This window comes from Pyxicephalus adspersus, chromosome 10 (assembly GCF_032062135.1).
Source record: "Pyxicephalus adspersus chromosome 10, UCB_Pads_2.0, whole genome shotgun sequence".
In the NCBI taxonomy this organism is placed as follows: domain Eukaryota; kingdom Metazoa; phylum Chordata; class Amphibia; order Anura; family Pyxicephalidae; genus Pyxicephalus; species Pyxicephalus adspersus.
Genome location: NC_092867.1, coordinates 56,957,789 through 56,984,746, shown reverse-complemented (window position 1 = coordinate 56,984,746; position 26,958 = coordinate 56,957,789). Strand labels below are relative to the sequence as shown.

The 26,958-nt window shown below is 42.6% G+C and overlaps 3 protein-coding genes and 1 long non-coding RNA gene across 5 annotated transcripts in view; all 4 read right to left on the bottom strand.

Annotated features, from left to right (window-relative positions):
* The window catches only part of LOC140339075 (uncharacterized), a gene marked incomplete in the record, with an annotated part of 48,685 nt that overhangs the window by 16,599 nt on the left and 5,128 nt on the right, over positions 1–26,958 (bottom strand). The window contains 2 exon segments of the mRNA XM_072423623.1: positions 26,032–26,129; positions 26,246–26,413. Of these exon segments, the coding sequence (XP_072279724.1) occupies positions 26,032–26,129; positions 26,246–26,279 (132 nt within the window).
* On the bottom strand, positions 847–1,343 carry LOC140339178 (uncharacterized). The gene is made up of 2 exons (XR_011922399.1): positions 1,181–1,343; positions 847–1,007 (listed from the first exon to the last, which is right to left on the bottom strand). It is a non-coding gene; the product is annotated as an uncharacterized lncRNA (long non-coding RNA).
* On the bottom strand, positions 5,099–9,497 carry LOC140339126 (uncharacterized). The gene is made up of 6 exons (XM_072423701.1): positions 9,340–9,497; positions 9,076–9,225; positions 8,708–8,849; positions 8,340–8,425; positions 8,100–8,241; positions 5,099–6,908 (listed from the first exon to the last, which is right to left on the bottom strand). The coding sequence occupies exons 1-6, from the start codon at positions 9,433–9,435 to the stop codon at positions 6,874–6,876; spliced, it is 651 nt and encodes a 216-aa protein (XP_072279802.1). The 5' UTR covers positions 9,436–9,497; the 3' UTR covers positions 5,099–6,873.
* On the bottom strand, positions 14,608–23,789 carry LOC140338965 (uncharacterized). Of its 2 annotated transcripts, none has more exons than XM_072423363.1 (9): positions 23,719–23,789; positions 18,860–18,983; positions 18,653–18,750; positions 18,418–18,547; positions 17,314–17,498; positions 17,091–17,226; positions 16,450–16,526; positions 16,204–16,339; positions 14,608–16,053 (listed from the first exon to the last, which is right to left on the bottom strand). In XM_072423363.1, exons 2-9 carry the CDS (start codon positions 18,942–18,944, stop codon positions 14,861–14,863), a joined length of 2,040 nt encoding a protein of 679 aa, XP_072279464.1. In that variant the 5' UTR covers positions 18,945–18,983; positions 23,719–23,789; the 3' UTR covers positions 14,608–14,860. The 2 variants fall into 2 exon arrangements, with proteins under 2 accessions (XP_072279464.1, XP_072279463.1); XM_072423362.1 differs by lacking the exon at positions 23,719–23,789 and adding an exon at positions 23,278–23,679.

Here is a 26,958-nt window from a genome sequence, read left to right as displayed (position 1 = left end):
TTAGACGAAAACGTGGGCCAACCTTGATATTTATTGAAAAAATTGAGGAAATTTTTCTTTCTCATTAGATATAAACCCTTTTTATCTAGAGGTTTTGCTTCACATTCAATTTGGAATAAGCCTATAAGAGAGAAAGAGGCATAACATTTTTTGTACTTTCTATATTTGTAGCCTTCTGAGTTAAATTTTAATGGTAACACAGGCTAACAATAATATTACAATATTCTCTTATGAAATTGCAACCATTCAAGTCCATGCCTTGGAGAAGCAAGGAAAAGTACAGCTGAGGGGAAGTGCTGGGAATGCCATATGCGGCCAATGCGGAGCTAAATCTTATGAGTGGCCCGCCGATAAAACTCCCTCTTCATTGAAATAGCGCCGCTACTAAAATTCCTGGCATTATTTGCATCTAAAAAACAGTCCAATGTGGGGCCACGCATAGGCAGAGAGCCTGCTGGTCTATAGACACGAGTGATGCCGGGAATTGTAGTAGTGGCGTTATTTCAATGCAGTAGCAGGCCAACTGCAGTTCATATTTAGGATTCCTTTGGGGGGCAAAATAAAGGCAGTTGGGGGGCCCAATTTTTGCCCCCAGGCCAGAGTTTGTCACCCCTGGTGTACAGTATCTCCTCCTCATTTGTTGGGGACATGACTTTTTTTTTTGTTTTTTTTACAAACTGTGATATAATGTCACCTCTCCAGAATCCTTATTACTTGACCAATCAGGTCTAAAATTATGAATAAAGAGGAGTTATGTCATGTGACCTCCCAGAATCCTCCTCGCCCGACCAAGTCAACAGGTTGATGATCTCCAGGGTGAGGTTCACTATCATCTCAATAAGCAAGTTTTCTTTCCTTGTTTGTACATCATTATATATCTGGTGGTCCTCTATCATGACGTCCTTGTAGAGGTCCTTGTGTTCTTCTACTCTCAGCTCATTGATCTTCTGAGGGACTTCTATACTCTACTTTGCGCTGATTTGTTGTGAGGCAGTGAGGTGCAAATACTGTAATAAGCAATGGAGACAACTGCTGCGTTTTTATGGTTTTAATATTTAAAATGTATCTGGTCTTTAAACCAGGGGCTCTGGGTGTACAGTTTGAAAAATGCAGAAGATGAGGACAGACAAGACAGTGGGGGGGGAATACTGGGTATAAATATAAAATAATATCTCCTTACCTCCTCCTGCCAGTTCCAGCAATGTCTTCTCTCTGCTTCCTCTTTTGCACTATTCACAATTTATATGTGACATCACTTCCTGTCATATTCTAGCATTACTTCTTTTCTGCTCCTGGTATCACCTCTGATTTGTTCAGTTGACTTTCAGTTAGTGAGATCTCCACTTGTGTAAATATGTGAAATAATATTATTATTATCATTTATCGTCATCTGGTTGATGGTTACATAGATGGTGTTGCTTCAGAATGACCAGTTTTCATTTTGGGTTCTACATTATTGGCTTGTTTCTAAACTCTGTGTTATCATCCATTTTATTGTTGCCTTCCTGTTGTTTTTCTATAATCTTTTCCACCCGTTGGTCATTGGTCATTGGTTTGGGTCCATGTCTTCTTCTTTGGTCAGGCACTCATAGAAGACACCATAGCTTAGACCAGGGGTCGGCAACTCTGGTCTTTAAGCCAGATATAGACTAGCCGGTAGTTCATTCCGGCTTAACGCCCCTGGCGGATCCGGCCTAATGCTCCGGAGCCACGGGTTGCCGGACGGATCTGCCAGGGGGCGTTAGGAACTACCAGAGCCGAAGCTGCCGGAGCTCCGGTGCAGCCTCTTTGCTGTTGCTGCCCTATTTACCGCAACTGACGTTGATACTTTCGCCACCACGGTAAATAGGGAATGCTTCCTGAATGGAAATCAATTTCCTTCGCAATGCATACATATTTTTTGCAGTATCAGTCTGGTCATCGTTTAACAAAATGCGGCTCATTGGATCAACATAAATAGCAGATAAGAAGATTTGATTATCCAGTAAGAGATTCTCTTTTCTTCATTGAAGGTACAATGCCATCAGCTATTAACCCTCTACTTTTGTTCAGGCAATATATCAAGCTCTTCCATTTCAAGAAGAATTTACCAGGTGGTAAATCTTCAGATTGTAAACTATTAGTGACAGTAAAGAGGTTAGAAAGTGGATTTTCCAGAGCTTTTACTTGTGTCCACTGGTTTTCAGTTAATAAAACATTTTCAGTTCCAGTTCTTTAAGAAAGTCTTTAAGTTCAAGCAAACACTTCACCATCAAATAGGTGCGTCCCCAGCGTGTTGTTTGATTCAAAATGGCTCCTTTTCCTGCACGTCTTTTCAAAATGGCATCTGTTTTAGGGGCCCTGAATGCAACAGTTACTTGCCTCAATTTGCCAATTGGAGTAGCTGCATGACGATCTTTCAATCCATCTTTTTTTTTTAAAACTGAATTTTTATTGAACATTTTCACATACAAAGACAACCAGGCTTATACAGCAAAACATCTCGTAAACACAGCATACAGGGTGATAGGTACATAGAGCCAGCTTCCGCTTGGTATTGGAGTTTAAACCACGCACATTAAGTGATAAAACTTTAGTAGCCATCAGAGTGTATTATCTACTGATCGCTGCTTAGACTCCCACATAACCCAGCCCCTTTCAATCCATCTCTTATTGCAAGTTGCAGAGTATGAACAGCACAACGCATATGCAGTACGCTTAGATGCTTCTTCAACAATGTTATCCAAAATGTGACTATTCTCTTCGCTTTTACTTTCTCCAATACTCGCAGAACTGTCTTCCTCCTAATATCTGTCTGTCACTTTCTTCATCTACTTTCTTCATTTTCTCAATGTTGCTTAACATATTAGAAGCATTACCTGTCACAAAATCTTCTAGAAAAGGGGTGTCCAACAGGTGGATCGCGTTCTACCGGTAGATCGCAAAGGTAACATGAGTAATCGCGGAGTCTTGCCTTTCAAAATAAACTCAGGAGTTAAGTCCACGTTTTTATTTTTCGTAGATCATTTTCACTTAGTCATTTTAAAAGTAGCTCGGGTGACAAAAAAAGGTGGGCACCCCTGTTCTAGAACATCCAGACCTTTTTGTAGTTCTTCTTTTTTACATTTGGCCTCTTCAGTTATAGGTTTCCTTATACATTTTCTTTCCAGGGAAACACCAAGTTTTTTTAGCTATTTCTCCATTTAGGCCTAAAAAGGCTGGCTGTGAAAAGAAGGATAGTGGTATACTATTCTTTACTACCATTTCAATAGTGTTTTTTAATTTTTTCTGGTGTCATTGTTATGGTAACTTTGTCAGATATAAGGAATCTTCTTAGTTGTGTTTGGTCTCCAGTAGACTTCTGAACATTTTTATTCCCAGAAGTAGATAGAATATTTTCATTGATCTCTTTCTCATTCACAACTTCTAACACTTTAGGTTGAAAACGCCCCAAGTGTCTTTTCAACGCACCCAACTTCCTAGTACTAGATGGTGTGAAAAATGATAGATGTTAAAGTTCAGCCCTGGATGGGAGCATATATGGAGAGTGCAGACAGGACACCTGAACACACATCAGGCCATAGCACTCACCTACACCTATATCATTACACTTGTTTACACTCAAATGAACTTGTTAAACACATTATATCTCAAATAAAATGAAAACACTGTCTCTGTAACTCTCCTCCACTTCCCAATCCATTACCGTCTTCATTTCTGCTTTTCAATGAATGTTCTCCCCTCTCTTATAATCCCCCCTTCATTACTCTCCTCTCTTCTGGATAATTTACTCTTTTCTCCATTATTTTCATTCCCTCTCTATTTCTCTCCACCCATCTTCATAGGTATTTCCCTTCTCCTTAGCATTACTTTCTTTAACTATTATCCCCTATTATTCTCCTTTCCTCCCCCTCGCCTTTTAACTTCTATTAATTTCCTTTATTCTTTCCTCTACCATTACTATCCTCTCCTCTGCTTTCCATTACCCTTATCTCCTTTGTATCCCCCACCCTCCATTACTCTTCTCCCCTCAGCATTACTATTGTTATTACTACTGTTTTCATCTCTCTTTATTCTCATTCCTCCCTTATCCTTATAAATTCCTTCTCTAGTACTTCCTTAACCAATACTCTCCTCTCTTCTGCTGTCCATTACCACTTTTTCCATTATCCTCCCCCACACTCCATACCTTTCCATATCTCCCCACCCTATTGTTATTTTTCTCCTTTGCTTTCTATAATTCAAGTCACTTTGGTTGTTTTGTATCATATTATTATTTATTGATTGATTTATTTTGATGATTTAAACCGTGTTCAGTATTAAAAAAATACTTCTTTCCATCAGGTGGGCACAAGGTAACTACCCTGGAGAGACTTCAGATTTTATATCCGGCCTATAATGGAGAGAAGGATTGCATTGCAAAATATTCTCCAGAAGAAAAGCCAAAGACTCCAAGAATACATCACAGAGCTTCCTGTGTGCGGAGATCAAGGGATCCCCCTAAACCTGAAGATACTTCCCATAAGTCTCATCCTGTTACCAATCAAATCCATCAGGGACTTCACACTGCAGATAGATCCTTGGATCCCTCTGTTCCACTCAGATCTGCTCCTTCAGATTTCTCTTCACACAAAGACAAAAAATTAATCCTGACCTCTGAGGTCAGTCACAAACCCAATAACTTGGATTGATCTCTACCAATAATCTCTTATACCCAAATACTGGTTACCAAAGTTTAATAGGAATATGAGAAAATCCTGTGCTGTCTTATGATAGGCAAATCTACTGAATCCAATTATTGAAGGTATTTCAGGTCTGCTGGATACAGACACGACATTAGTTTAATTGGATTGGCTCTAGTTCTTGTGATACAGGAATCAGAATAGACGATTTTACCAACAATAAATGTTAACACGGCATATTATTATCAATCTTTATTTACACCGATGTTTTACATTTTATATATTAAATGTAGCATTAATTTAATAAATTTGCTTTCTTTTTATTTATACATTTTCTTTTTTTTACAGAAATATGAGTTCTTCAGGAAGAAGTTGTTTAAATGACCCTAATGTATTTTGTGGTGAATATTCTCAGCAAGAGAAGAAACATTACAGGAGTGATCAGAAGGGGAATATTCTTTCAGAATCTTTTTTTTCTAGATTTTCCTCCTTTAAAATTGGGTGTGTCTTATACGGCGAAAAATACGGTAGTTCCTCCTGTCGCGTTAAGCTGGACTTATTTGTGCTGGAGTTAGTTTCATATGATTTTTGTAGTTGACCTTGCCTGTTTCTGACCTGGAACAGCCTTTTGCCTATGACCCCGACTCTGCTTGTGTTTTGCCCTTGTGTACCATCCTTTGCGCACTAAGTCCTAGGGGCAACCTTGTGCCCCTAGGGGCCGGGGCTTGCTATACGTGAAGAGTATGATGTTAGATTGGGGGACTGGTGTTAGGCCAGGTCCAAGGACAAGTCCAGCTCCTGCCATGCTGTAAATCAACTGACACAGCGTGTAGCTGCTTAGGAGATTAAAAGACAGATTGATTAATGATTATTCCGGTTAATGCTGTGGCGGCCCTTTTTCTGAAACCCAAGATTCCTTTGCCAGACAAATTTTCAGGTGAATGCCAAGTTTGTGAACTTCATGAATGCATGCAAGCTCTATTTCCAGTAGCGACCACTCTCATCTGGCACTAAGTCTCAAAGTGTTGGCCTAGTAATCCCCCTTCTCCAAGGGGATTCTCAGACCTGGACCTTTAGCCTGCCCGAGGGGGATCCAGCTCTCTCCTCAGAGGACACTTTGTTTTCTATATGCAGACCCAGATTTGGCATCAACTGCTGAGGCAAAACTGTGTAGTCTTCGACAGGGTCTCAGGACAGTCGAGAAGTTTGTTGCAGAGTTTCACAGCTGGGTGGTCATATCACAGTGAAATGATCCAGCACTCTTCAGTAACTTCGCCTGGGCCTGTCCAATGCCATTAAGGTCATCCTTGTGAATCACCGATTGCCAAATTCTTTGGATGAGACTATCCAATTGACTGCAGGCTTTGTGAGCGTCGCAACGAACAACTGTTTATATCTGCTACACCCTTAGGACCCCCTACCACCTCTGAGCCCAGTCCTCCTACCTATCCAGCTGAGGAGCCAATGCAGTTTGGCTCCTCCAGGCTGTCAGCCACGGATAAGTTGAGGAAAAGGTTCAAAGGGCTCTGTCTGTATTGTGGAGAACCTGGTCACTTCATGAAATCCTGTCCTCGGAAGAAGCCCGGGAAACTTCAGTGTCTAGGTGGGCCCCTGGACACCCACCTATAGGTATAGGCAGGTATTGCTGTTAAAATCTAATTGTATCCATTTACTGTTGAGATTGCCTGGAATTCTTCTGTTCTGCATTGAAAGGCATTCCCGGATAGCGGCGCTGCTAAAACTTTTATGGATATATATCGGGCCTGCTCTCCTAAAATCCCAGTTGTTAACTTACCTGTGCCTTTATGTGGGTTGACTATAGATGACACTCCTTTGTAACAGGGAAAACCAACATCCAGGTTTTGGTTAAGGTGGGTGCTGCCCACTTAGAAATGGTAATATTTTACCTCTAGACATCCCTTCATCCCCTGTAATTTCAGGGCTGCCATGGTTGCATAAACTTAACCCTGTAATTTGATTGGGAATCTGGGCAGATTGTAAATTGAAAGAATGCATGTTTTAAGAATGTTAAAGCAGATGCCCCACCTCTTATTGTCCCCAAAGCAAGATGTATAGCTTTCATTCCGGAACTTATCCACCCTAGTAATAGGGCTTTGTCTACTATTCAGTTCTCACCTGACCTATCTGTGCCCCCCACCAGTCAGATTCTCTTGCTAGCAACCCTTCAGGTCGCTTATATGTGTCATTGCCCCTACGTCTGCAGATCCTTCAACTGCCACTGGACACCTGGGGAAAAAGAAGACTTTGGCATTACTGGGACGCAATGTTTGGTGGCCTTCCCGAGGATACTTGAGCCTATGCAAATCTTGCACAATATGTGCTTGTAGTAAAACTCCTTTTATAGCTCCAGCTAAAACCGTCCAGCCACTACCCACTCCTGACAAACCTCGGTCCCCAATTCTGCAAAATTTAAAGCGGCCTTCCAGACAGACAACTGTTCTAAGTGGTAATACTGAAAAACTGCAGGTGGAGGGTCCAGATGCAGCAGCCTGGAGAACTAAGATAGCAGCAGCCCCTGCTTCCCTTAGCCTTGTAGCCTGCTGTATTTTATTGGCTGAAGGGGATTTTAGAAGCCATTAGCTCCTGACTCAATCCTGCACTGCAATTGGCTGCTGGAACTTTATAGCCTCTCTGATTCCAGTCATCGGTCTCTGTTGTAGCGTTTAGCTTGGCTAATCTGTGCTGGAGAGACATTTGTCTGATTTACTTTTCCCGACTTTTCCTGTTTCTGACCCTGCAAGTTTATGCTGCCTGGACCGTTTGCCTGTGAACCCGACTCTGCTAGTTTTTGCCACTGTGTACTGCGTCTAGTGGACCAATTATCTGAGTATGACCTCTGCTCTGTATTCTAGTCTTGTCTCCAGAATACTTGGTACTGCATTATCTTTGGGCTCCTGGCCCTCCGCCAGCTCTTCCCCAGGCACCATCCGTTGCGCCCTGGGGTCAACCATGTCCTAGGAAACGCAACCAATCTCCCGAGGCTGAACGAAGCTTGCTATAGGGGAAGAGTATGGCGTTAGGTTGGGGGACTGGTGTCTGGTGAATACTGTTACTGGACCAGGGCCTTACAATTATGGGTCCCTTATTAGGAAGTGAGAGGGTCTTAAATGGTGCACAAAGTGACACCTATAAATCTAAAATCTTCCAACACAAAGTTTGAAGCAACAACCAGAAACATCGGCAATAATGTCTGTGAGCTCTGAAATCTGTATTGTTTCCTTAGGAGCTCCTCCTTTTTTCCATCCATTCACTGAAGGTTACAGCCCTAGGATTCCTTTACACATTAATAGGTCCCCAAGGGGCCCCCACAGATCTTAATAAACACTGCAAACGTCTGCTGATTCCTTAGGCTGGATAACTTACCTCGCACATCCAGAAGTAATTAAATGTTTTCTGCATTGAGTATTTACTACTTACCTATAATACTATCTAGAGAAGACTCCTGCTCCTCAGTTGCCACCATCATTCTAGCCTCCCCCGTAGCCTGCAGACCACCCCTCACAGGCGTTTCCTCTTCTTCCTCTTTTATTTTTACTTCTATATAAATTTGTTCTTCATGCTAAACAAACAGAATGGGAGAAGTGAATATCTAGAAAACAATGAATAAACGGTACATTAGGTAATATGATCCTCATAAGTTCAGGGACTTCACTCTACCTGGGGCTGAGGGATCTCCTGTGTGGAATCCCCGGAATACAGAGGACGGGGACATCTCTCTGGTGGGTTCCCATTACTGGATCCATCTGTAGGAAACACACACACTGACTGAATACATTGTCTCTATGTGTTTATCAGATGATGAGGGATCTAGGTGGAACACACACTGACTGAATACATTGTCTCTATGTGTTTATCAGATGATGAGGGATCTAGGTGGACCCTCCATACTGCTCTTTCCTTTACCATAAAGTCTCCTCTTACCCGGTAATGTGAAGGTCTGGTGGTCCTTGTGGAGATCTCATCCGATTATGTGAATATCTACAAATTAATATTCCATATACCGGAACATCTTTTTCAGTATTTACCTGTGCTGATATCTAGAGAAGGTTCTTCTTGTTTAACGGTTGCCACCATCCCAACCTTCTCCATAGACTGCGGATAATCCATCACAGATGTCTCCTCTACTTCCTCTTTAACCTCAACTTTCACATACAACTGTTCTTCAGGCTAAACCAACAAGAAGGAAAATAATAATAATGGATGCTACCAATACAGAGGATTGAGAAACTGATAGTATCTGCCCATAAGAGTATGGTTGAAATTGACTTAGAAGTAACAGTGCACCCAACAGGCTGGAGGACATTACTGCATGCAAGAGATGTAGGGCAGGGGTGGGGTTGTAGGTGAGTTAACCTTAGCGGGGGGCAGGTTTTGTTGTAGTTACACTGCTCACCTCTCCTGTTAACAGCTCAGTGATTTTATTAACAACATTCAGTATTTTCTTGTTCCTCTCAGGTGTTGAGCAGTGAGGTGAGGACCAGACATGGCGATGGTTGATGGTTGTGTTTTGCTCCTCGGATGTCTTCTTCACCAATTCATAATCCTATTAAAACACAAAACAATCATGTACAAATTCCTCCTCAACTCTCCAGTCAGGGCTGCGTTTTATTAAATGAGAGAAGAGTTATGTCATGTGACCTCCCAGAATCCTCCTCACCTCTCCGGTCAGCAGGTAGATGATCTCCAAGGTGAGGTCCAATATCCTCTCTGCCATGTGACTCCGCATCTTCTCCATTTTTATAGAAGTGGTCATGTGATCTGTACAGAACTTTCCTTTCTGCAAATTGAGCTTTATTTAATCATATGAAAGACATCATATACCAGTGTGCATTTTCTGGTGCCTAAGAAGATTAACTTTCTGAATATAAGATTTCCCACATTCTGTGCAGGAAAAAGCACGTTCATCCATGTGAATCTTCTGGTGTCTTAAAAGGTCTCCGTTCTCAATGAAACTTTTCCCACACTGTGAACAATGAAAAGGACGTTCACCCGTGTGACGTCTCTCGTGCCTAAGAAGATGTTGTCCTCGAGAGAAGCTCTTTCCACAAAATGAACATGGGAAAGGACGCTCATGTGTGGCTGTAGAAGATATTTGTGATCTAGGAGGGTTACAGCGGGACCTTTTATCACCTCCATGGAAAGTGCTTGAAGGTAATGACTCTGGCTTAGGTGGATCTGGGGAAGTACCCACACTGTGAGGTTTGGGGAGGATTGCTCGGAAAATAGTGCAGGACTTATTAAAGGACCCTAAAGGATGGGGTGGATCCAATGACCTCTGTGGAGAGTCAAGTCCATGAGAGATATTTCTAGCAGAACACAGCATGATGCCATTGTCTGGAGGTGGACATAGCTGTTTTTCCGACAAGTCCCAACCACCTGTTGGGGAGAAATCGTTTTATATTACTGCCATGCCTTTTTATGTTAGACATATTATTATGAAACACACCTCCACCACAGTGATATGCATATTGAGCTATGTGTCAGATACGTTACTGATCTTTTTTTCCCCTATCTAAAAAAAGCCCTCAAAGAAATACTTCTCCATGTCTGGATTCACAGGTCTATAGTCCAACATTGGTCATCTTTCGGGGCTGAATGCTGCCAAACATCATTTAAACCTCCAGCGTTGAGCCCACAGTATCAAAGACCCATGGAGTGTCACCACAACAATCCTGGACTCAAACATGGACAACAATGCAACCAGAGCTTCACCAACCAACAACTCTGCTATACAATAACCCTCTCGCCTGTCTGGTTCTTTATCATGACTTCTTTACCAAATTGTGTGAAGTTCAAACATCTTCAATCCCAAGCAACATAAATAAATAGTTTCTGTATTTAGTGTCTATTGCTTACCTGTGCAGAGATCTTGGGAAGATTCCTCCCGTTTTAATGTCACCATCACCCCAACCTCTTCCGAAGATGTCTCATCTTCTTCTTTAATTTCAACTTTTATATACATTGGTTCTTCATCCTAAACCAACCAGATGATAAAAAATATCAGCTGTAACATGTGAGGACCAATGGGCTGAGACATCATAGAAGAGTAAAATCACTTATCTGTCTTACCCACCTCCCAGGTGATGGTGAAAGATGGTGTGACCTTACTGTGCAGAATCCTGGAAATTCAGAAGATTTCTCTGGTGGGTTTATGGGGCTTTCAAGTCTACCTACCTGATGATGGTGAAGGATCTTCTGATCCGCCTGTGTGGAATCCCAAGGACGGAGACATCTCTCTGGTGGGTTCCTGTTACTTGATCCATCTGTAGGAAACACACACACTGACTGAATACATTGTCTCTATGTGTTTATCAGAGGATGGGGGATCTAGGTGGACCCTCCGTACTGCTCTCTGTGTTTCTGATACTACTTTGAAAAGATTGAAACTGAAGTTTCAGGAAGAATCGATCTCTGGGTCCCTTCCTTTGATACGCAGTTCCCCTTTACAAACCGTCATGTCTGTAGGACACAATAGGGAAGCGGAGATCGGTGGAAGGAACCGCTGAGAACAGCAGGAGACCAGGAAATTGAGATTACGGGAGACACTTAAGGAGATGTTGGTGTCTAAAGATTCTTCACCTAGGCAGTCCTCTGCAGTGATAGACCGAGTGGGTGGCAGGAAAAGCAGGTATTTACTTTCTTCTCCTTACTGATCTCCTGCATAGCTCACTTCAACCTCAACATTACTACAGAACAAAGGAGTGACGTGAAGATCAGCGTGAGGTACAGAGGAAACATAGAGATGGACAATCCTGAAAATGTTTGTTTTTGCAGAAACTTCTATAGAGCAGCAACATTCAGTGCTATAGGCAGAAAGAGAGGTAGGTGATATGACTATATCCTTCTAGAGATCATCCCACCTTATGATGTGAAGCTCTACTGATCCTCACTCACCAATCCATATACCTTGAAATGTTCTGTATTTACTGTTAATTACTTACATGGGTGGATATCTGGGAATTCTTCATTTTTAATGGTCTCCAGCATCCCACCCTTCTTCATAGTCTGCTGGTAATCTATCACTGATGCCTCTTCTTCTTCCTCTTTAATCTTAACGTTTTTATCAGTCTGTTCTTCATTCTATGCCAAGAGAGTGATAGAAAATAACACCTTTACAATAGATAACATAGGAGGCTGAACTCTCAAAGTCTGAAATCGCGTGGCATTCTATCCATCTACCTGATGATGCTGACGGATCTCCTGATCTTCCTGTTTGGAATCCCGGGAATACAGAGGATGGGGACATCTCTCTGGTGGGTTCCCGTTATTGGATCCATCTGTAGGAAACACACACACTGACTGAATACATTGTCTAATAATGTGGTTATCAGATGATGGGGGATCTATCCTCCGTACTGCTCTCTCCTTTACAATAAAGTCTCCTCTTACCCAGTAAAGTGAGGGTCTGGTGGTCCTCCATCATGGTGTCCCTGTACAGATTCTTGTGTCCTCCTAAATACTCCCACTCCTCCATGTAGAATCAGAGGGTAACCAGGTGTAAGTATAAATTAAAATTTTATCACCTCCTCTGCTGCCAGTTCCAGCAATGTCTCCCCATCTGCTCCCTCTAACCCGGAACTTCCTGTCTAGTTTCCATAGAGACTTCCTGTAAATAAGTTCCTACTGGTATAAAGTGATATTACCACCTTGTGAGGAACGGGAGAAATGCATTCTTCCCCGTAAAGTATTATAGTATTAAAGGAAGAGGATCAGAACACCAACAAGGCAAGTTATATACAGTATTATAGAACCAGGTCAGCTATGGCAGGTTACATTATTTTGCAGTAACAGGCCCTATTTAGTACCTGAAGAGCTGCACAGGTCACTCATCCCAATGTACAACCTATTCTTAGTTTTAGTTGATAGAAGAGCTTCCCAATTTTTGACTTTTCTGATTAGATCAGAAATGTATGTGGGACATAGGAGGAGGACACAGGAGTTTGGAGATGGGTCACAAACACAATAAAACTTAAAGGCTGCAAAAATTATTACAAAAAATTACTTAAGGTCGGACAAGAGGCTTCTCGTAGGTTAAAATATTCAGTTCAAGTATATTGTGGGTCTGTGTAACATGGCTCTGCAGTGCTAGAATATACCTGTACCTGCTGGTCCACCCCCCCCCCCGGTGGATTTTTATTACAGCCTACACTCTCTATTGAGCCTGTGATACACGACAATTCTCATAAATACAGCGCTGTGTAATATGTTGGTGCTATATTAATCCTGTTTATTAATAATAATAAATAAAAATAATAATATAAAATAATAGTAAATACAGCAGCTCTCTATTACATGGAAAACACGGTCCCATACATCGTGCCGACTATAGTTATGATCTTGTCTTCTCCAAAATTTGTATTCTCACCCACCTCCACAACCTTTTCACCTTCAACTTTTCTAGCTCCTGCTCTTGTTTCCTCCCTCCCAGACCAGGTCAATGGCAGATAGACCTTCATAGTCTCAAGCAAACGCTATTCTCAAACTATCTTCCTTCACTGATCCAAGACATAGCCACCTAATTCAAAGATACAATTACCAAAATCAGAAGTGATGTCTCGGCTCAATGCACCATTCCAACCCTTTCCATTGGAATTCCATCCCCATTCCATCCCTCACCTCCTACGGGTTTTCTCTCTTTTCACATCATCTCTGTCCACTGGACCCAATTTATTCTGTACCCAAGCCTCTAACTTGGCCCTGCATCTACTAACCTGTTCCAACCACAAACTTGTACTCCAAAATCTGAAGGAACCCTCTTTAGACTCCTACTTTCTAGCTACAAACTACCTCAGCACCTTTTCTTAGAATAGATCAACCAAGATCTGAACTCCAACCCACTTCCAATCTGCACACTCAACTGAGACAGCTCCTACAAAGGTGGCCAATATCCTCCTGAAAGTCACAAGGCAGCTTTTTAGTCTCTCTTTCATCTGCTTTTGACACTACTAATCACTCTTCTACTCCAAATCCTACACTTTTTTTTTTGCATCGGTTACCAGTGTTCCCCCCAGACCCTTTTAGCTGGGCGCACCACCCGGCACTTTTCGGCAACCACCGAAAACTTTTGGGTGGTTACTGATGAGTTGGGTCACAACTCCGGGGCTTCCACCCGCCTAGATATTCTTCCCACCCAGCTTACAAAAATTTCTGGGTTGAGCACTGGGTTACACTACCTTCTCTTGGTTCACCTTCCCATTTATCCAACTGTTTCACCAAATACAATTTTTGTATCTTTCACCAAAGGGTTCATTTGATCTGTTGTCTTTTTCCCCACCTATATTTGCTATGTATCCAACTGCTCCTTCCAAATCTCCTTAAATGGTAACCCATCCTTTCCATCTCCTGTCCATCAGCATTTCTAGAGGGTTGATCGTTTGCTCTTTTCACCTCACTCTGTATGCAAATATTCCCCCCCAGTCACCCTCCAAACCTCTATTTTAGTCCCACATACATTTATGACCTCATATATTAATACATCCCCCTAACTACCCTCTCTACTTTTCCTGTTAAGTCCCACCTACATCTCTGATCTGATAAACAAATACCCCTTTAGCTGTCCTCTCCATTCCCCCTTTTAAATCCTACCTACATTTCAGACCTGATCCACTCCTATCCAATCTCTCTGCGCCTTCTGGTGTGTCCGACATACATTTCTTACCTAATAAATACACCTCCAGCTGCCCTCTCCTCACTAGTGACTTCCTCACTCATAACCTTTTCCCATGAATGGCTCCTAGACTTCTATAGAGCTGCCCCACTCTATATGGACCTCCCTCCTCCGTCTCATTGGACTTAGACTGGCTTGGGGTCACCGGAGAAGGGTTCTCTTACACATGCAATGTGTGGCCTGTGTAATTCCTTTATTATGTATAGGCCTCGCTGTGTAATGGACAGTGAAGGGAGAATAATAATGACAAGCAAAGGCTTTTAAATACGCAGAGGATTTTATTTAGGCCGAAGAACAAGCTCACATAAGTGCACAAGTGAATCCATAGCTGCCCATTATAAAATAAAGACACTGTTACAAAGTAAATGTCCTCATTCTTATCAGGAAATTGTCCCACAGAGATAAAATCCTACCACACACTTGTGAACATTTCAGATGTGTTGGACTTCAGTACAAGACATTTCCAGTGAAGATGTTTGCTCAGTGACCCGAACTGCACACGTCAATTAGTTCATTTGCTCTTGTGAACTCTCAGGTGTCTAACAAGGATTCCTTTTTGATTAAAACTTTTCCCACACTCAGTACAGGTAAAAGGACGTTCACCTGTGTGAATTTTCTCATGTCTATGAAGGAGTCCCACATCGGCAAAACTTTTTCCACACTCGAGACAAGAAAAAGGACGCTCACCCGTGTGGCTCCTCTGGTGGATAAGGAGGTGTCCTTTCTGAACATAAGATTTCCCACATTCTGCACAGGAATAGGGGTGCTCCCCCCTGTGAATTTTCTGGTGTCTTAGAAGATCACCTTTATGAATAAAACCTTTACCACAGTCTGTACACTGAAAAGGACGCTCTCCAGTGTGACTTCTTTGGTGGGAAATCAGATCCGCTTTGCGAATAAAACTTTTTCCGCAGTCCAGACATGAAAATGGTCGTTCACCCGTGTGAATTCTCTGGTGTACAACAAGTTTTCCTTTCTCGCTGAAATTTTTGCCGCACTCTGTGCATGAAAAAGTACGCTCGCCAGAGTGATTCCGCTGGTGCCGAAGAAGGTCTCTTTTCTCGAAAAAACATTCCCCGCACTCCGAACATGCCATAGGAGGTTTCTCCATGTGTGTTTTCTGGTGCTTGAGAAGGTTGACTTTCTGGACGTAGGATTTCCCGCACTCTGAACAGGAAAAAGGCCGCTCCCCTGTATGAATTTTCTGGTGCCTAAGAAGATCTCCTTTTTGAGTAAAACTTTTCCCACATTCTGTACACTGAAAAGGACGCTCACCCGTGTGACTTCTCTCATGTCTAAGGAGGTCTTGTCCTCGTGTGAAACCTTTCCCGCAAAATGTACAAGAGAAAGGACGACCGTACACATGTGTCTTTTGTTCTATGACAGAATTTAATTCTGGTTTAGAAGACTGTTTGAGTTTAGAGCAAAGGAACTTTTTATAATTTCCGTCTGCATTAACAGAAAGTGATGCCTCTGGCTTAGGTGGATCCGAGGATGTACTCACACTGTAAGGTTTGGGAAAGATTGGTCTGAAAACAGTACGGAACTTTTTATCGGACCCTTGAGGATGAGAGGAAGCCAATGATCTAAGAGGAGTGTCAACTCTGTGAGCGATAATTGTTGGAAGGTTGATTCCGGAAGAAACCTGAGTGGTGCCTTTATCCGGAGGTAGACCTAGATGTCCCCCCGATGGGCCCTGCACACCTGTTGGAGACAAATAGATTTATATATCTTTATATAAGGGTTGGCTGTACATGAGTTCCTTGTAGTTATCATCTCACCTTCTGATGTGATCTTCCTTAATAATCAATGCCTATATCTAAAAGGATTCTGGATTAGGTGTTTGTAGCTCACCTGTCATGCTACCTTGTTCCTTCCCTTTTATTATATCCATCATCCCAGCCTTATTCATAGACTGCTGACAGTCCATCATAGAGGTCTCATCTTCTTCATCTTTAACTTCAACTTTTATATACATTGGTTCTTCATCCTCAACCAACAAGGTAATAGAAAATAAAGTCAGAATGTGAGCACCAACAGCATGAGACTACAGAGAAGAATAAAAGGACATACAGTCTGGAGTCACTTTGCATTACCTACCTGAGGGATTTCATGATCTTCTTGTACGGAATCCTGGTAATAGCCAGGACTGGAACATCTCTCAGGACTCAATCTATCTGTAGGAAACATACGCACTAAATGAATACATGGTCTGCCTGTGTTATCAGATAGTGGGGTATCTAGGTGGACCCTCTATGCTTTTCAAATACAAACATGGCGCCTGAGTAAAAATCCTAAAACTTGCTCTCTCTTTAAGGGGAATCTATACCCTTCCCACTGCCTGATGCTACGCTGCGGAAGAGACACTACCAATTCTCTTTGTCCCTGGTTGAACTTTGCAGTTCTCCCTGCTGACCCCCACTCAGGACACAGCAGTGATATGGAGGTCAGCATTGATGACTAATGGATGCAATGGAAGACCAGAAGATTAACACTTCCACATGGGTTGAACTTCAGCCCTTAAGTTCTCTTCAGCTGGGTGTTGTTTGTTGGCACAGACAGCAGAAGATGCGGTAATTTACTATTTTCCTTATGGAGAATTTGCTTGTTGCGAGTTTTAGTGGGGCGACAGGAGGAGGACAATTCTGCATCATAAATTGTTGTGAAGGTCTACATACATCTTAAATCATAACATATATTCCATAAACCAAAACAGTCCCTCATTAGTGCTCAATGCTCACCTGTGCTGATATCTAAGGAAACTTTCTCTCCTTTTATTGTCACTCCATCCTCCTCTGTAGATCGCTGATAACCCATCACAGACATCTCTTCTTCCTCCTCTTTAACCTCAACTTTCAAATACGTCTGTCCTTCCTGCTAAACCAATAGAGTGATAAAAAAATAACATCAAAACAAGTAAAATCTTATACAATTTGGAGTCACGTTTATCTTCTAACCACTTACCTGATCATGGAGAGATGGACTATAATCTTCCTGAGATGAATCCCAGGGACATCTCTCTGGTAGGTTTATGGGACCTTCAGTCTCATCTGCATCATCATGGGGAGGAGTGCTGTCACCTTCCTGTGTAGAATCCCGGGAATACAGAGAACGGGGACTACTCTTTTGTACTTTCCTGGATCCATCTGCTGGAAACACACACACTGACTTAATACATCTGTCTCTATGTGTTTCTTTGGGGGGATCGAGGTGGACCTCCCTTACTGCTCTGAGTTACTAATACTATTTAATAGAGACTAAAACTGAAATTTCAGGAAGGGTCGATCTCCTGGTCCCTTCTTATGCTCAGTAGTTTCCGACTGCAAACCATCACATATCCCAAGGACACAATAGTGATATGGAGTTTGGTGGAAGGAACCCCTGAAAGCACCAGGAGACCAGAAGATTGAGACTTCGGGAGACACCTAAGGAGATGTTGGTTTCTGAAGACTCTTCAAGCAGGAAGTCCTTTGCAGTGACAAACCGAGTGGGTGGAAGGAGAAGTAGATATTCACTTTCTTTAGTTATCTTCAGGAATATTTAGTTATTTGACAGGGTTGCTTGAAAAATACAATTTCTTTCATATCTATTTAGACGAGGCAATGACTGGTTCTCAATCTTGATGTCCTTATAGAGATCATCCTACCTGATGATGCGAAGGTTCATATAGCTTTGGACAATTAGGAGAAGTTATGCAAATATCACAATGATCTGATATGGGGAGTGAGAGCTCTTTATGCTGAGTACCTGAGGTAATGCTCACATGTCATGATAAGCCACCATGATTGAAAGAACTCAAATCCAATGAATGAATAGCCAGGTTAGGGACAGGAAGGATGGAGAGGGAGGAGGTAGATAATGCTGGACCTCCTCCAGTTTGTGGCCAGCTCTTTCTAATTGCTGCAGCTTCTAACATATATTATGGGAAGTAAAACTAAAAAAAGACATTTCAGTCAGTAAATAGAAGGCTGGAGGGCAGATTTATTTATTTTAGGGGAAGCTGTAGGTCATCTCCATATATATGAACTGTTTCTGTATTTATTGTTCATTACTCATGTATAATGATACCTAAAGAAGATTCTTCCTGTTTAACTGTCTCCATGTTTTCATACTCCTCCTCAGACTGCTGATAACCCATCACACAAACCTCTTCTTCTTCCTCTTTAACTTCAACTTTTACATACATTTGTTCTTCATCCTAAACCAACACAATGATAGAAAATGACAGAAAGTTAAAATACCAATAGATTAACACTATATAGAGGAGTAAATTAACAGAGACACCTGTGTTCTACCCACCCACCTGATGATGGTGAGGGATCTCCTGATCTTCCTGTGTGGAATCCCGGGAATACAGAGGACGGGGACATCTATCTGGTGGGTTCCCGTTACTGGATCCATCTGTAGGAAACACACACACTGACTGAATACATTGTCTCTATGTGTTTATCAGATGATGGGGATCTATCCTCCGTACTGCTCTCTCCTTTACAATAAAGTCTCCTCTTACCCGGTGATGTGAGGGTCTGGTGGTCCTCCATCATGACGTCCTTGTAGAGATCCCTGTGTCCTTCTAAATACTCCCAATCCTCCATGGAGAAGTTGACAGTGACATCCTGACACCCTATAGGAATCTGACACACACAATGATACAGTCACAATGATACAACATTATTGTACGTACCCTTTATTCTAGGAAATATCTACAGAGAAGTCGAAAATTCCTAGAATCCTCCTCACATCACTACGGTATATGTCAGAGCTATATAAAAGTATAATAATAGTGTGTGACTGTGGGGGGGCATTAGAGTGTCAGCTCCTCTGTACAGAGACGGGCATTAGAGTGTCAGCTCCTCTGTACAGAGACTGATGGGACTGGCTCAGTGTTCTCTGTACAGCACTGCGGTATATGTCAGAGCTATATATTTTAATAATTTTTTTAGGGTTTTTCTCATAACAAAATAATGGGAAACAAAACAGTAACAATAACATGAGAACAAACAGTATGGTCATTTTGAATGTGAACATACATTTAACTTCACGTACAATGCTTGTATTACCCAGGCAAAGTTGTCCACCACATCACAGTGCAATATAAGAAAAAGACATCGTAATAAAAAACACCCACATATCCAGGTAAAAACCACGAACAGTCGGAAATTGTGAATAAGCATTGCAGCATTGTATCTAGTTTCTTAACCATACAACCAAACAAATAACAGACATACATAAAGGAAAAAAAGATAAAGGGAGTAAGGAAAGGAAAGAATAGGGGGAAGGAAAGGTGGAGGAAGTTCGAAAGACCAACTTAATCAAAATACCGTACTGAAAGATAATTTTCCTTAGATCAATGACTATGAGCTATTAAAAGAAATCCACGGTTCCCATATATCTTCAAATTTGTCCAGGGAGTTCTTTAAGGTATGGGTAAGTCTATCGTTCACCATGATCCAGTTCAGTTTGGTTACAAAGGGGTCCAGGGATATCAGGGGTGACTTCCATGCTTTAGCTAAAGCAATTCTGCCCGCCAATAATATCAATCTAATCAGTTTCTTTGTGGGTTTCGGTAAAATTACCACAATTTTGTTAAACAGGGCGGCTTCCACAGAGCTACTAATTTCCTGCTGTACGATTCTTGAAATCAATTTAAATACTTCGTCCCAAAATGTCCTAACAATCGGACAAGACCACCACATATGCACCATGGAACCCCTGGACCCACATCCTCGGAAACATAAAGGCGAGACTGAAGGAAACATTTTTGCTAATCTAGCCGGCGGGAGATACCATCTAAGCGCCACTTTATAGTTAGCTTCCACCACCGCAGAGTTCAGGGAGACTTTAGAAAGGGCGTATATCATGTCCCACCACTCTTCCAAATCCCATGTGATACCCGAATCGCACTCCCAGTCTTTCATATATTGCAGTTTACTGTCCTGGGCAACTAAAACCGAATAAATAACAGTAATTTGCCCTTTGGTGGAGGCTATTGAAGAGCATGTGCTTTAGAACGGCGAACAGCGCATGGGTCTTGGGGCCTCTCTGATTATCTTGTTGATAAATGAGTACAATTGTCTATAACGGAAATATTCTGTTGAAGGGATTTCAAATTGAGTGGACAAGTGGTCCCATGTAAGCACTGCTCGAACATCTATCAAGTCTTTCACCCGTCTAAAACCATTAGAGATCCACCAGTTAAAAATTCGCCGGACTTAGTCCTGGTGGAAAGTCCGGATTATTCCAGAGTAGGGTCAATGGTTTATGATGGGAAGAAAGCTTCGGATGGTAACTAAATTTGTCCCATAACTGAATAGAATGAGATAGGGCCGGACATTTTCCATAGCCTCTTGTGTTTTTTCTCCGCCACATAAGGGAATCTATAGATCCCAAGAAACCGTCCTGGTTCTCAATCTCAACCCATTGGGGTCTAGCGCCCTGCAAGGTACTTAATGAGACTTGTGCCACTTGCGCTGCCACATAGTAGTATTTCAGATGTGGGGCTCCCAACCCCCCATGCGTTTAGGGGCTAGCAACGTGTCTTTATTAATTCTGGCCTTCTTTCCTGCCCATATAAACTGCATTATTCTAGACTGAAGGAGTGAAATCTCTCTCATGGGGACCTGTATTGGGAGAGTGCGAAATAAATAGAGCAATCTAGGGAGTAGGTTCATTTTAATGGCCGCGATCCGCCCCAGCCACGACAGGGGAGACAAGGACCACCTCCGGATATCTGCGTAGACTTTTTTAAGCAGAGGTAACTATACCAGTAGAGGCTATTGTATGCGGGGCTCAACTGAATACCCAGGTATTGGATGGAATCCCTATGATGGATCACTGACACCGTCCTAGTGGGGAGATATATGTTGAGAGCGTGAGACTTAGTTTTATTAACCCTCAGGCCTGAGCACAATGCAACTTCATCCAGGAGTTTCATTAGGTTAGGTAAGGTCGTGATTGGGGAGGTGATAAACATTAAGATATCGTCAGCAAAGAGTCCACATTTGTGTTCAGCCCGACCACAACTAATTCCCTGAATATTAGAGTCCGCTTGTATAGCTAGGTTCAATTGCTAGGGCAAACAAAAGTGGGGAGGGAGGACATCCCTGCCTGGGCCCCCTCGTAATTTGGATAGCTTTAGAAAAGAATCCCCCTAGCGATATCCTTGCTTCTGGAGAGTCGTACAGGTTAGTGAAGTGGGTGCCAAAGTCCATTCAAAGGAGAACCTTGACCAGCGCAGTGTTTTTTCTGCTCTGGTAGTTAGCAACAAATTAAGTTCGGTGCGTTTTGCCTCTAGCTGGGCCTTCAACACTAAGTGGGGAGCTGTCTTGTGTTGCAGCTGTAAGTTATGATAATCCTGGAGACAGGTATCGATCAATTTGTTGTGAGGCCTTTTGCGTGCGGCTCCCATTTTAATCAACTCACCCCTAATGTAAGCTTTGTGAGCCTCCCAATTAATAGCTGGGGATGTAGCACTCGCAACATTAATCTGAAAATAGCCACTTAACAAGGATTCTATTTCCCCTTTTGCCAAAGTATCAGAAATAAAGCTCTCATTAAATCTCCAACGAAACCCGGGTTGAGGTCTGCTAAAGCCAGTCAAGTATAAAGCCAGGGGGTCATGATCCGACCAAGGAGTCGACAAAATTCAGGCCCCAAGAAAGTTGGGGAGCATATGGGACTGGACACAGCCATGATCGATACGGGAGTACCGGTCATGGGCAGCCGAAAAATAGGTGTAGTCCCTAACCGATGGGTTCATTTCCCTCCAGCTGTCAACTAGGACATATTTTCTCAATAAAAGTGAGAGACTATGACTTTTTTTCGGAGGATCGCGTCCAGCATAAATTTTCAAGGTATTTTCTGTGGACGTTTCCCAGCTGTTTTGGCTTTATTCCAAAGCGGATACAGGGATGCCGAAACTTCCCTGCCTGGGGTAGGCTGGACATCTGCTCTCTGGAGTAGGTCCAGGTCTCGGAGGAGCTGTTCACCCTCGGCAAAAGAGGAGAAGGAAAAACTTTTCCCCTGCAGTTGGAAAATCAATTTCAAAGGGAAGGCCCACCTGTATTTAATCTTGTGGTCAATCAAAACTTGCAGTATAGGTTTAATGGCTCTCCTAAGTTGGATAGTGAATGGCGTTGAAAATTTGTATGGGGTGACCTTCCATCTCAACCAAGGCCAGGCCCCTGGTCACTTTCAGTAGCGCTTCCGTGGTGGTAAAGTAGTGAGGTTTGACAATCACATCCCTGGGTGGGCCATCTTGTCTGGGGGCCACCAGACCTCTATGTGCCCTATCAAGCAATAAATGGGACTCTGGCAAATCAGGCAGGAGATTGTGTAGGAAGCCCCTCACCGGCTCTGTAACATCTTTTACTGATTCAGGGAGGCCCCTGATGCTAAAATTATTTCTGCGGGATCTATTTTCCAGGTCATCAAGCTTAAGCTGCAGGTCATCAATCTGGTCGTGTAAAAGCAAGATCTCCTTGGAATTCTGGTTAACACGGGACACCGTTTCATCCACTTTTTTCTCAAAAATATCAATTCTAGGACCCAAGTACTCTAAATCTTGTCGTAGTTCCAAGGTGATTGTCTCTGTAACTTTTGCCAGCTCGGTCTGCAAAAGATCAGCCAAGTTTAAATAAAGCCTGTTCTCTGCTTCTGGGAGGTCGGAGGGGGTTGAGCAAGCAGGGGGCTCCTGCATTAGCACCTTGAATTTGGAGCCAGTATCATAATGTGGTATATTAGGGCTGAGAGACCTAAAATCCTATCCCTGCATGCATGAAGAACTTTGTGCAGCAGGCGAGGGCTCTGGGGAGGGGGAGTGCTGAGATTGATGGGGGCTGGGAACATCCTGCATGTCTTGGCTGGCAGCCGGAGGGGATTGAGAATAACTCCTCTCCCACCCACTGTCTGCAGATTCCCGGCTCCTACCTTTGGGAGAAGCGCTCTCTCTCCCCATCCCCGCAGGACCCTCATCCACACGTGTCTCCCGGGCCGCCGCCATCTTGGGAGGTATCGTGGTTGCTGAATGATGCTAGGGTTAGGGGATCCGGGGAGCGCCGAGCCTTCTAGGAAGCAACCGGCATGGACGGCAGCGCATGCGCACTCCCAGTCAGAGCTATATAAATGTATAATAATAGTGTGTGACTGTGGGGGGACTTTAGAGTGTCAGCTCCTCTGTACAGAGACTGATGGGACTGGCTCAGTGTTCTCTGTACAGCACTGCAGTATATGTCAGTGATAATCTTTATATTAAAAGTGTGTGGCAGCATCTGCTGGAATAAATTCATCACAGAAGCTATAAAGGAACGAAAAGAAAAACAAACATGACACCGGGTTACTGGGCATAAATATTAAGTATTATCTTATTACCTCCTCTGCTGCCAGTTCCAGCAATGTCTCCCCTCTACTTCCTCTCAGTTAACATCTCACCCGGAACTTCCTGTCTAAATGTCCGATAGAGACTTCACGTATTTGTGTTCTACTCAATCTAAGTGAGATCACCATCTTATGGGGAATTGGGGAACTGCAGCCTTCATGTTATATTCAAACAACAGTTCTTTGAGGTTTGAGTTCAAACGTATCTTTCATACTGGTGATCACCATTTATTGTTGGGTTAAAACAAGACAAGCTTACAATCTCTGTCATTCTGTTCCATGGCAGAACCTCCTGACTCCTATCATTAATCTTTAAACATATATTATATGTTTAATGGTTTTAGAAGCTGGGGACCATCTGATATCAGAAAAACTCAGTGTTTTTACGCCGAACTCCTTATTCGAGTGTTTTCCAAATACCACCATGGGTTAATGTCTAGTTGTTAACTTCACATATGGGATAATCAGTGTCGTGGATCAACTCCATCTACATACAGCTGGTGGGATGTGAGCACTGGTTTGGGGTTTAACGTCTTTAGAACAGTTTTGGTGGCTACTAACCACTGCATACCAGTAACATCCCACAAGGCCCGCAGTATTAGTCAGAGACCGTTGTCAGAGTCTTTGAGATCCATACACCAATCTGTGTTTTCCTCTTTCCCATCACCTTCAGGAACCGACTGTTCAGTTGTGGTCCAATATATCCAACCCCGCCACCACCATCGGGGGCCATTGTAACAAGATCATCATGTCATCTGTCAGGGGGCGCTATATAAATACTGTGTGTAATAAAATGCTCTTGGCTAAGTCTAAGTCTAAGACGCTATGAAGCTCTATAGACAATGTATTCTTCTAATCTCCCGAAACAGATCAAGAGCTCCTCCCACCTCTCCGCCACCACATACATTGTAAGATCATTTGGGATTGGTCCTTTTATGTTTCTATACAAAGTATGATTGGACGGTGCCATGTCTATCTGATGTGCAGTGCTGTTTAAGTGTATTCACTGATGATTATAATAATGACCAGAGACAAAGGATTGGAATTATGCTAAATAATTTATTAGAGGCTAGAAACACACTTACAAACCGAAGACAGGGGTCTGTGTGAATTCAGCTCTGTTTGGAGACACAGACAGGGGTCTGTGGGAGTTGAGCTCTGTTTGGAGACACAGACAGGTGGACTGAGTGAGAGAGCTCTGTTTGGAGACACAGACAGGTGGACTGTGTGAGAGAGCTCTGTTTGGAGACACAGACAGGTGGACTGTGTGAGTGAGCTCTGGTGGAGACACAGACAGTCGGTCTGTGAGGGAGCTCGGCTGAGAGACTCAGAAAGTCGGTCTGAGTGAGTGAGCTCAAAAGTGAGTAAAAGCATGCTGAAAGCTTGGTTTTGAACTGACAGGGAGAAGCCCTCCGGCTGAAAGACAGGCATGTCTTGATGTATAGTAAGTGCCGGATAGGCATAGTTTTCTTTAGCTGTTTAGTTATTTTATCTGCAACCTTCAATAAACCTGGCTGCAAGCCAGCTTAAGGCTGATACCTTGGTGTGTGATCTGAGCTGGATGAACCAGACAAGTGTCCTTTGACCCCAGCAAAGGCGATCCTGAGCGTAACCCCTCACAATATAAATTAACATTTCCAAAAGTACGAATCCTACTGCCAACCTATACGTCACTAAAGCACACAGCAGTGAAGTGAAGATTAGCATAAATAACAGGTGAGAACAACAGGGAACCAAGAAAAGGACCTTTCCAAAAGTGTTGGATTCTGAAGACACATCTACTGGGTGTTTTCTCCTCAAAGCATGATCAACAGGACAATTATTTACTTTTTTTATTACAGGCACAGTGTTTTTAAATAATTTTAGTAGGTTACAAGGTCAATTAAAAAAAAAAAAGTCCCCCATATTTTATGACCTGATGATGCGAAGGTCTCCAGATGTTCAATCACCAACTGATAACAAAATAATTTCAGTAAGTGAATGTTGAAGTCTCACCTGTGTGGATCCCTATAGCTAGTTGCTCCTGTTTAATTGATGCAGTAATCCTAACTTCCTTCTTAGACTGTGGATATTCCATCAAACAGACCTCTTCTTCTTCCTCTTTCACTTCAACTTTCACAAACATCTGTTCTTCAAGCTGAACAAAAAGAAGAAGACTTTAAAAAGTCAGGAGAAATATGCTGAGACCACATAAAAGAGTAACCTCCATACATCTACCGCATGATGGTAAGGAATTGTCTCTTGTATGGAATCCCAGGGACAGTGACATCTATGTTGTGGGTTTAAGGAACCCTTAAGTCCTTCTACCTGACGATGGTGAGGGAACTCCTGATCTTCCTGAGTGGAATCCCGGGAATACAGAGGACGGGGACATCTCTCTGGTTGGTTCCCATTACTGGATCCATCTGTAGGAAACACACACACTGACTGAATACATTGTCTCTATGTGTTTATCAGATGATGGGGGATCTAGGTGGACCCTCCGTACTGCTCTCTCCCTTACAATAAAGTCTCCTCTTACCCAGTGATGTGAGGGTCTGGTGGTCCTCCGTCATGACATCTGTTGTTCAGCGATCTTGTTGGCAATTTCTAGAACCCTGTAGCTATTCCATTCAGCTGTCAGAGAATGGAATTGAAGATTGGGATGGCTTCTGGATGTCATTCATTCATTGGTTGTCTGCAGTCAAAGCTATAAATGCATAATATAAGTGTGTGAGCATGGGGGACAATTGTCAACTACTATGGTACAGAGACTGATACGAATGACTCTCTGTACAGTACTGCGGCATATGTCAAAGCTCTTGATACCAATAAAATCAATCTAAATATTGATATTATATGATATATGTCTATCTGCTGAAGATAAAATATTTCACAATATCTATGGAGAAGAGGTTGGACATGACAAAAGGTTACTGCGCGTAAATATAAAAAAATACAATATTACCCCCATTGCTGCCAGTTCCAGCAATGTCTCCTCTCTACTTCCTCCCAATTTTCCTCTCACTCGTAACTTCCTGTCTGTAGGCACAATAGAGTCTTCCTGCATTCTGTCACACCTATAAGGGAGGTTGCCACCTTATGGAAACTAGAAGAACTGCAGCCTTTACATTTTTCTACAATGTTTTAGGTTTGTCTCAAATGCCATCCACCACATCAGCATCACACTTCATTGAGGGAAGAACCAGTTGTGAATAAAATTTGTCTGCTACTCTATAACTAAAAATAGATGGG